The 10,480-nt window shown below is 50.3% G+C and overlaps 1 protein-coding gene across 1 annotated transcript; it reads right to left on the bottom strand.

Annotated features, from left to right (window-relative positions):
- Positions 1 to 580: 580 nt before the first annotated feature.
- On the bottom strand, positions 581 to 8,347 carry B3GNT9 (UDP-GlcNAc:betaGal beta-1,3-N-acetylglucosaminyltransferase 9). The gene is made up of 3 exons (XM_031615491.2): positions 8,030 to 8,347; positions 3,421 to 3,463; positions 581 to 2,690 (listed from the first exon to the last, which is right to left on the bottom strand). The coding sequence occupies exon 3, from the start codon at positions 2,624 to 2,626 to the stop codon at positions 1,382 to 1,384; it is 1,245 nt and encodes a 414-aa protein (XP_031471351.1). The 5' UTR covers positions 2,627 to 2,690; positions 3,421 to 3,463; positions 8,030 to 8,347; the 3' UTR covers positions 581 to 1,381.
- Positions 8,348 to 10,480: the final 2,133 nt, after the last annotated feature.

Below are 10,480 nucleotides of genomic sequence, written 5' to 3'. Positions count from 1 at the left end.
TGTTGAGGGAGAAGAAATTACAAAAGGATTCGCAAATACAGCTTCAGAGAGGAATCCAGTTCTGAGGGATGTACTGTTTGATATCCAAGGAAGGGATGTTCCTTTATGGTAATCTGCTGCTAGAAAAACAAATTGCTTTGAACTACTGACTGTTCTTTGAAAGGCTAAGCAGCCTAGCGTTCTTATCTGATACTTAAAGTACTTATGAAGTTATAGATTAACTGAAACATGGAAAGTCCTTTACCAACAGAAAGCATACTGGTGGGTTTTTTTTCCCCAAAAGTTTAGAAAGGCTTTTATTCTGAAGCCCTTTTGTCTGAAGAGTGCTTTCTCCCTTCACATGACACCCACAGCAATGCTGAAAGTCTTGGCTGCTCTTTGCAGTTGACAGTACACCAGGAAAAGCACTGAGCTCCAGAGAAGCCAGCCCAGTCCACTGACAAGATTTCCTTTAGTTTGAAGAAGCTCTCAAAAGTGATGCAAGCAGCAGCTCTGTGTGTTTTTCACCCTCACAAGCAAAAGGCCAAAGGATCTCTCCAGATGCAAGCTTTCCGAAGGTCTGCATTAGACAGTGAGAGAGAGATCGGGTGCTGCTGGAAAGCTGTGAGTTTTCACGGAGTGCCAATCAGCACAGTGTAGAAAGTCTGATCTCCCTAAAGTGCCAAAAGATGGTCCTCTGAGTCTTGACAGTGTCAGCGGAGCACGAATTTGAACTCATGTTGCTACAAAGAATGCTTCGTAAATCCATCCCTTCCCTGTCATTTACCCACCTGTCTTCTGCTCAACTGGCCTGGTCACCCTAAGCTTATTTTCTTCTAGTCCATGCTGTCTGCGTCAACTCAATAGCTGTTCTTTTCTGGGGCTTACAGAAAGCCAATCAGGCAGTGATAATTTCATCTGAGCACCCGCTGAGGACAGCTGATTTCCTTAACTCTAGTTAACCATGTTAGTTTGGTTGTTTCTCATTGAGTCTGAATAACTCCAGCCCTAATCAAGGTAACAAGCTGCCAATGATCTCTGTGCTCCTTGGCTTCATCTCTTTCCCTCATCCTCCTTCCATTTTGCACATTTCTAACACTGCTGAAAAATCTCCGTGGATTGCGTTTTGCAATGTCTGTGCACAGCGATCTGCTAAGCACTACTGCAATTCTAATAAATAATAATAAATTAAACATATCGTTATGATTGTTCGGACACATAAATGGAGAAGGATCTACATGGTGTGTGTGAGCAGATGTGGAATTCTGGCAAATTCCTGCCATAGTTTGTCTTGTAAATAGGCTGCACTAAGATACTCCTAAAGTCTTTTCATTTGGCTGCAAGCCCTCCAGGTTCCCTTTCTCAGCCAGTTTGCCACTTTTCTGCTGCCAGTCTGCATGCATTAACTGAGGGGTGGTGATGTCTGCATTGCAATTTGTGCTTTCCTTTTCCACTGGAAAGGCTTCTTCACTTGCCTCTTCTGAGTACAGGAAAGCCTTGGGCTGTGGAGCAGGTTCCACATGAGCCAGATCTCAGCAACTTTCAGACTGTGAACTACCATCAGGTCCTTGTAAAAACAGGGGTCAAATGTCTGTAGGTGTGGGGCCGCAGAAGGCTTGACAATACCAAAGGTCTTGAATCCTTCATGCAAAATGGGTTTGAGGCTGATTCTCTGTAAGCACATGCCCAGAAAAACATCATCGATGGGGAAGAGTTCTACCTCTCCACAAGCCCTGGACAGCTTCCTCATCGTGCAGCTGGACAGCAGGAAACCTCCTCCGCCTGCATAGGCTGGGTAGATGCTGAGGCCATACATGGTCTCTGGGATGTAGTATTTACTCTTCCGGGTGCGGATGGGACGGGCATTGTAGATGATGTCCCCAACGAAGAGGTCCTCAGCGGGGTTGTGTCTCTCGAGGAAGTCAACAATGTTCTCGATGTTAACAAAAACATCAGCATCACCTTTAAAAATGAATTTCACATTGTGGCAGAATTCAGCAGCCCAGTTCAGGAAGTGGATCTCCTTCAGGGTCAGGTTGAAGAAAGTGTCCATGAAATCCCAGAGTAAAATGTCCCGGTACGCCTGACTCTCCTGCTGCATCAGAGTTTCCCACGTTGCCAGTGATGTCCTATTCTTTGGTGTCCCCAGGAGGAATACTCTCAGAATCTGCTCCCCGTTCACCAAACCCTCCCTGCCCCAGGTTTTCCGGACAATCTCTCGTCTGTCAAAGTCTTCAACTACTGATTTGATAGCAATGAGCAGAAAGGGGCCACCAGGTATTCTCCTGCATTTTTTGGGCTGGTTAATGAGGAGGTTGAAGTTCCTGTTGTCCTTGTGTAGGAGGTAACGCTTGAAATTGAAGGCAGAATCGGCTGATGGGGCTGGGGTCTGGACCCTGCCATTAGCCACTTCTGTTTGTCTAGTGATAGGAATTAATGGGGGTCTGGGTACTGTTGCCTCAGTCGGTGTGGGTCTCCAAGGTGCTCTGGGGTCAGAGAATATTCTCTGTGTTACTGAAGGCTTCTTCTGTGTCAGCTCCTTGTCCCCTTTGGGGGCTAAATACTCCAGCTGGGTGTAGAGCAGTGAGCAAAGTGCTACCACCAGGAAAAGGGTACAGATCGCATCCCCCTTGAGATGAACTCTCATTGTCCCTGCGGTCTTCCTGGGGCTGCTAAAAGCTGTGGCTGAGCTGTCCAGCACAATCGTCCATCTGTAAGTAAATGCGTGGCATGTCAGCAATGAGGATTTACAAAACCAGCCTGCAAGTTCATTTTACTTATGCAAACACCAGGGCACGTTAAGGAACTCACTGAAAGACACACAGGTCACAAACCTAACACAGATCTCGGTGCTGTAGCTGTGACTTGGGTAGGTAGGTGTTCAGACACCCCAACACCCTGAAATACAGCATGAAACCAGCCCTTTCTCCCCCCTCCCTCTCTGCTGAGTGCTTTATACCATTTCAGAGACTTCTCCAGTTAGGAAGGTGGAGAATAATGGACAACACCATGCTTCCAGAAGTCTTTAGACTTCAATTTCTTCTGCCGTGGTCCCTCGGTGAATGGGCAGATGTTCTGCGGCAGCATGTCTGGTTGGGCCATCACTGAGTTCTTCCCTGAACGCAAAGTGAGCTCTCCTGAACCAGCTATGATCTGTGCCTTCAGAAGGAATGCATTAGGCACGCTCTTGAATGCACATGGGGCCTCTTTACCGCCAGTAATCTTTATAAAATATTAAACTATTCTGAATAATTTCTCTTCCATTACTAAGGTTGGAAAGGCCATGCTGCCTCTGCCAACTTGCTCCTAACCAGTAAGTGAGAAGCGTGCAGATAAATCCCAGTGCACAGAAACACAGCAGAGACTGGCATTAGGAATGCTTCATTTGCACATGAGAGATGAAGCTGCCCTGTGCTATGCAAGATTTGATTCCCCACTTACGCTCTTCCCAGAGATCTTCTGTCTTATTCGATCAGTCCTTCAGCTGCAAGGAAAAAAAGAGAGTTAGAAGAAGGGGGAAAGCAGGAGGCGAATCTGGCTCAGGGGAAGAGCTGTTGGTAGCCTCACACATACGTGACTACATATCTTGCCCGTGCTGTGTTAGTAAAAAATATCTTTGAAGATATTACAGTTTTCTGTTATCATCTTTGAACTAGCTGAAGTTCAGCTGGCTGAGTGTTTGTGAGAGCACTGCTTCTTGGCTGGATTCTGGCCTCAGCCAGGATCCCCTTTAGCTCAGTGGCATCCTTTTTCAGCAAGTCCTTTCTCCCTGTCATGGGTTGTATCACTGGCTGTGATGCTAGCTGTGAATTTTGGGTTGGCCATAAGATAACCTTTTTAAAACTCAAAATGAGATGGACAAGCCTGTAATTATGAAGCAGGAAACCAGTGGCACAGCGTTACTCCCAGAGATGTAGTCAATGTGAAAAAGGCAAGTTGATTTCTTGGCTATTTCCATTGCAGTTGTTAGATGCAGGTTTCTTGGGGCTCTTCATTTGAACATTTTTTCATTGCTACTTGACCCTGTCTCCAGTTTACTCTTGAAGTGAAGAGCAGTTTGTCATCCTATGGCACCAGTTATCTTTTCCCCAAGCACAGCTTCAACATATACACTAACCTCTGCATTGCCCCCACTCTTCTCCCAGTGTTACTTTCACATGTGGTTTGCTTATGCCCCACTAAGGCTCTTTGTGTCCCAGGTAGATTTAAAATCATTTTCTCCCAGCTCTCCCAAACTCGCATGACTTGTGCTAGCAGGGTATGCCATCACGGCACTCCAGAGTGAGCAGATGATGCGCAGCTCTGGGCAGGATGGATCTTGGGTGTCTCTGCTCATCTCTTTCCTCATCTTGACAGCAATTTTTTCCCTCTTTCTATACAAAAGTTTGATCTTATTTCAGATGTCAGGCTCCAGATGGTAATTAGGGAGCTGGATAAAAGTCCTGGCTCTTTCCCGTGTTTAATTTTGTCAGCTACGGTTTGGAATGAAATAATGGAACTCATGATTTCCATGACTTACAGATTTATCCTGCCAGCATCTCCAAATCTGGCAAAAAGGGCCCGCAAAAGAAGCCAATAAAAACCCTGAATTGTTTTAAGCCTGGGCTGATAGCCCAGATTTTCTTCTGTGTTTTCATTTATTGTAAGAAAAGAATCCGAAACAGCGATTTTCATGCTGAACTGAAGCAGTTCGGTGCTGAACATCCAGCCTTCGAAGCGATCCCTTGATCCAGTGATGTGGGTTTCCCAGTCAGTGATAGTTATTTCCTTCTTCTGAGAGAAATGCCCTCAGTCATCACACAGGTGTCATCTCTGTGCTGTCCCTGAGTTCAGAGCAGCTGATGTCTGTGGCAGAGACTGTCATGTCCCAAAGCCAAAAGGGTTATTCATCCTCCTTGGCACCGGGGGCGAAAATAACAATAACAATTACAGGGCTTTCAAAGTGAGCAGGAGATGTGTGATGCCAAACAATAGAGCACATCCTTATGCCACTGGCCTGATGAGTGGAGAGCCCAGCTGCAGCGATTCGGGGCAGAACAGGAGGGTCCTGGCAGAGGTGGGGCCAGAGGGGTGGAGGTGCAGGGCAGGAGGGCTGGGGGCATGCAGCTGCTGGGGCAGTGGGGAGAGCCGGGGGGACCAGCTCCTGCTTTTTGTATATTTGAAAGATTCTGACAAGTAGCCAAGGGAGGCTGCAATAAAAAACTTTTAAAAGATGATTTAAAAAATAAAACCTGCTCGCCCTTCATTCTCACTTGAATGACGTGAAGCTTTGGGCTCATCCTGGAAATGTTCTTCTCTTGCAGCGGCTGCCACATCTCCATTACTTGGCGCTTCTGCTCACACGTGGGGAAAAGCCTTTGGATGCTGCTCCTGGATCTCAGTCACGATGGCGTGGTGATTCTGGCACACTGCTTTGCGCTGGAAGAGTGGTGACTCAGCCTGCTCGGCCTCGGGAAAAGCAGCTGTGATAGCAAAGCAAGCTGCAGATGTGCTACGTGGAGTAAGGGGATCCAGAACAGCCAAGCATAAAGGTGGTCAACCCCAGAGCACGCTGCCCAGCAAGTGTTTCCACCCAGGTCTTCTCCCTCTCTGCTGGAAGATTTGGGTTGTGCAAAGAGAGGGGCTGGGCTGCTGATGGAGATGCCCTACCTGCTTCAAAGAGCTAAATGAAGCGCTGGGGGCTCTCTGAATTTCTGCAGTCCTCAGAGGAACTTGGAAAATCTTGGGTGTTGTGGGTGTTTTGAGGCAGCACTTGAGATTTGGGCTGTTTGTTTTTGCTTTGTGTTGCTTGAACCTGTTTGATGGGAACAGCACCCAGCGCTGGGCTCTGCCAGCAGCAGGGTTGTCCCCCTCCCAGCTCTTTTGCAGCAGCTCTCATTGCGTGTAACTGAAGACCAGAGAACAGTTTTAGGAACCCGACAGCAACTGCACAATGTCCACCGTGAGCAAACCTGCAGGTGGGACTGACGTGGGCCTCCAGCAGAAGGAGAGCATGATGCTCTCTGTGCTTCTCTGCTCCATCTCCTTTGTCAGCTCTGCCCGCTGAGGCGGTGGAACCGTTCCTGTGCCACATCTGCCCATGTTAAAGCCATGCAACACCTCTCACCTCCTGCTTATGGTGACACTGCTCTCAGCCCAGTGCTGCTGTTCTGATGTGGAATTCCAGCCCCCAGAGAACCTCACAACAAATCCTGTGGGAAGAGGCAGTGCTTCTTGGTTCCTCAACCCTGCCTCATCTGCCAAAGTGACACTGGCCAGCTCTTGTGCTGGTAAACCACGTGTCCTGGTGACCACGTCCTGTATATCAGGTCCTGAAAGCGCTGAAGACCTCTGGGACCCCAGAGGACATTTCTCAAATTTCTGGGCTGTTTGGCAGCTGTGGGGATTTCAGCAGCAGCTCACTTGACACAGCAGGTTATTAGATTTTCTATTCTTCTTTCAGCTTCTCCCCCCGTGCTGCCCCTCCCCTTGGCCCAGCTCTGGGAGCAGACTCTCACTCCACGCCAGGCAGACGAACAGAGCTCCCATTCACAGCACTGCTCCCAGGTGATGCTGCCTTTCCTGCAGTCCTTCCTCTCCTGCTCACAGCCACGTTGGCCTCCAGCAGCCCATGGGGATGCCAGGAGCATCCTGGGCTCCTTGAACCTCCTGCTGCTTTGGAACACAGCAGATTGGTCTCAGTGCAAGTCTCACGCAAGACTTCATTTTGCATCCCTTGGGCGTCTGGCTCTGTTGGGTGCTGCAGGAAAACATGAGCACCCAGTGCATGAAAACATTTAGTAGTTTGGGCTGGTTGTGCAGCCTTTAAAAGGAAAAATAACAGTTCTGTGTGTCTGACTGGGAGAAGAAGCACTCTTTATTTGTTGTTTGGCTGTCATGTAACAAACTCTAGTTCTGGCATTACTTCTTTTTTGTTCTTGTTTCTTTGATTTAGTTTGGCACAAAAAAAAACCAAAAAAAGAAATCATCAAAGCGAATGCTGTTAGCGGCCTTGGTGCCAAACAAGCTCTGTGTGTGTGTGTGTGTGTGTGTGCGCGCGCGCGCCTGCCTGCCGCAGGATAGCTGTGGAGAGTCCCATTTGCAGCTCTAGAATTAACAGTGGTGCTGAGCAATCTGAGCGTCTTGCCCAGAAGACGGGGCAGGCTGAAACAAAGAGACACCCTTTGGCACATTGCTTAGCACAAAGCCCTACAAAAAACAAGTAAGAAAAACAGTCTCTATGCTGCCTAACCAGAAAAAAAGCCAGTCTCATTCCATTCTGAACTCCCTAAACAAAGTGAAAGCAGGTTTAATTAGCTGGATGTCTCAGAAGAGCTCTCCTAGGGGTTGGGAGCTGGAGCCAAGTGAAGGCAGTGTGAGGCCACCCGGTGCCCATGAGCAGGCAGCATCCCCACTGCTATGGGGCAGGAGCCCCTGTTTCTCTCCCAGCCTGCCCCAGTGCTGCAATGTGGGGCTCCATCGGCTCCTGTCTGACCGCTCCCATTGTATGACAGCCTCCTGCAGCCCGGCCTGGCGGGGCACGAGGAGATGGTAGATACACGGCGTTGGTGTGGCTGTGGTGTCACACCTGGACGGCACTGTGAGAGGCAGCTCCACAAATGGGCTGACAGGACGGCACGAGCTGCCGAAAGTTCCCGCAAGTTGTGCTCAGCAACTTCCTGCCTCATTCTGCTCTTTCTCTTCCAATTTCCCACGTTTCTCTCCCAGCACGCAGCCATGAGAGCCCAGGGAGAGATTCCCGTCCTCTCGCAGGAGAGAAGCAATTTTCCCGTGCATCGCGCTGTGGCCGCGGAGAAACCCCGGCAGCCGTTCTCTAAAAGCCCCAAACTCTGTGTGTGACAGCGACCGGAGACACGCAAAGAGCGGGGCGAGGGCTGCGCGTTCGGAGGCTGCGATGGCACGTTTGGGGTTCTGCAGGCAGACGCGTCTCAGGAGCCACAGTGCAGAGGGAAGAGCTGGCAGAGGGGAGCGCGGCAAAGAGGAAACGGGAGAACTCCCATCGCTCGCGGCACGGCTCTGCCCCGATGGAACGCACGCAACGTCTACTTACATCCCATTTGATAGCGCGGATCCCGCGTCCCCTCGGTACCGTCCCGGCAGCGAGCTGCCAGGCAGGCACATCTGGATGTAGTTAGCGGAAGACATTCTTCAGCCTTTCAGCAAAACCGAGGCAATTCTGGCCGAGCCAAGCGAGGCTCTCCCCTGCACCCGCGCCGCGCTCACGCTACCGCCCCCCCCGCACGTCCGCGTGGTGCCGGAGGGGCTCCGCCCGCGGGGTCCACCACGAAGGGCACCGTCTGCCCGAGCGCGGTGGGGTGGAAGGAGCGGCCGCACCGCGGAAGGAGCTGGCGGCGGACCCAACGCCGGCACGTGACCGGCAGCTGTCCTGCGGCACAGAGCGCAGGGACGGGCTGGGGGTCCCCTGGGTTCTGCTCTTTTTCTGGCTAAAGCAACCAGGAAAAAGAAAAAAGAAAAAGTTTTGTTTTTTTTTTTTTTAAATTGTAACCATTATTTTTTTTTAATAGGATTTTTTCTTTCCCTCCCACAATTTGGCTTTTTTGTTTGTTTGTTTTGTTGTTGTTGTTGTTGTTTTTTTTAAATCCCGTTATGATTATTTACCTCTGCAAAGGTTGCAGAAACTGAGGTTGCGTTCAGGCCAAGAAGGAAACTCAACCTGGCGTTTGTTCCTTTATTTTATCAGGGAAGTGATGGGAGGGGATGGAGAGCTGAGCAGAGGCTGAAGGCGGATCATGGAATCCCGAAATCATTAGGGTTGGGAAAGACTCTAAAGTCATCGAGTTCAACCGTCCTCCTACCACCAATATCACCCCTGCCCACGTCCCTCAGTGCCACATCCCCACGGCTGTGGGACACCTCGTGGGACGGTGACTCCCCCCTTCCTGGGCAGTTGTGCCACTGTCTTGTCACTCTTTCAGAGCAGAATTTTTTCCTAATAATCCAACTACACCAAACTTCCCTGAACACCAAGCTAACATCCCCACCTTCTTCTTATTATTTTAAAACTCTGAATTACTTCGACACAAAAAGGTTTTAACAGGAGCTGAGTCTGAATGGTTGTCACCACCTACCCAACAGCAGTTTCTGTTTCTGTGTCTTGGATTCTCTGTTTCTGCACTGGACACACTGACCCACTCATCTTCACTGGGCTGGAGAGTACCCAGTGGGACCTCCAGAGTATGCCAGCTTTTTGTTTATGCCAAGCTTTTCATAAAAGTGTGGTTTTGAACTATTTGGTTGTTTTAAAAAAATCCCTGCGTGGCTGAAGGTACCTCCCTCTTTCTCCTCTATTGCAGCAGCCCCAGCCTATCTACCTTTCATCCCTCCCCTGGGTGACAGTCCCGGAGGTGAGGAACAGACCGGTGTCCCTTGCTCGGAGCTGTGTCACTCTGTAACAGTACTGGGTCGATAATTCGGTCAGTGGTGCTGTGTATGCAGTGCCTTTCTGCCTGCCGTAGGGCAGAGCCCTGCTGCCCATCACATCCCTGGGGGAGCCAAGCTGTGCCGCTGGGAGTACAGCACAGTCATAAATGAAGGAGGGCCGATCTTGGGATTTAAAGCACTGTCTGAGGTTTCAGTGTGTCAGAGTCAAATACTGCTCTGCTCCAGTTCATGGCTAAAGGAATTTCCCCGAGTGCAGCTGTCAGGTCAGCCCATGGCTTCCTGTGCAAACACACTGCAGAAGACGGGAAGTCCAAGCGCAGCAGCTTCCCTGCAGTGGGCTGCTGCCCCTGAGAGCACTGACCACGAGCGGGGCCCTCTGGGGCAGCAGTGGTGCTGTGTGCTCGGTGCAGCCCCACAGATGTAGCAGCACTGGAGGGAACACGGGCAGTGCTGCCAGATGGCACTTCGGGGTGAACCCACATGAGCAGGCTCACCCATGAGTCGCTTGAAAATCACAGAATCACAGAATCACAGAATCGTAGGGGTTGGAAGGGACCTCCAGAGATCATCGAGTCCAACCCCCCTGCCAAAGCAGGATCCCTACACCAGGTCGCACAGGTAGGCGTCCAGGCGGGTCTTGAATATCTCCAGAGAAGGAGACTCCACCACCTCCCTGGGCAGCCTGTTCCAGTGCTCCGTCACCTCACCTAAAGAAGTTCTTGCGCACATTGGTGCGGAACTTCCTATGCTCCACCTTCTGGCCATTTCCCCTTGGGGAAAAAAAAACAGTCTGGCCTCGCCACTTTGCCCCCCACACCTTAGATATTTATAGACCTGGATCAGGTCCCCTCTCAGTCTTCTCTTCTCAAGGCTAAACAGACCCAGATCACTCAGCCTTTCTTCATAGGAGAGATACTCCAGGCCCTTCACCATCCTTGTGGCCCTCCGCTGGACTCTTCCCAAGAGATCCCTGTCTTTTTTGTACTGAGGAGCCCAGAACTGGACACAGTACTCCAGATGAGGCCTTACCAGGGCAGAGTAGAGGGGGAGGATCACCTCCCTCGACCTGCTGGCCACGCTCTTTTTAATGCACCCCAGA

Source organism: Phasianus colchicus, chromosome 13 (assembly GCF_987193195.1).
Source record: "Phasianus colchicus chromosome 13, bPhaCol1.hap1.1, whole genome shotgun sequence".
NCBI lineage: Eukaryota > Metazoa > Chordata > Aves > Galliformes > Phasianidae > Phasianus > Phasianus colchicus.
The sequence above is the reverse complement of the archived record's forward strand: the minus strand, read 5'-3'. Positions and strand labels throughout refer to the sequence as shown.

What these genes read in the sequence shown, in the direction of transcription:
- B3GNT9 (XM_031615491.2), bottom strand. Translation starts at nt 2,626, where the DNA reads ATGAGAGTTCATCTCAAGGGGGATGCGATCTGTACCCTTTTCCTGGTG.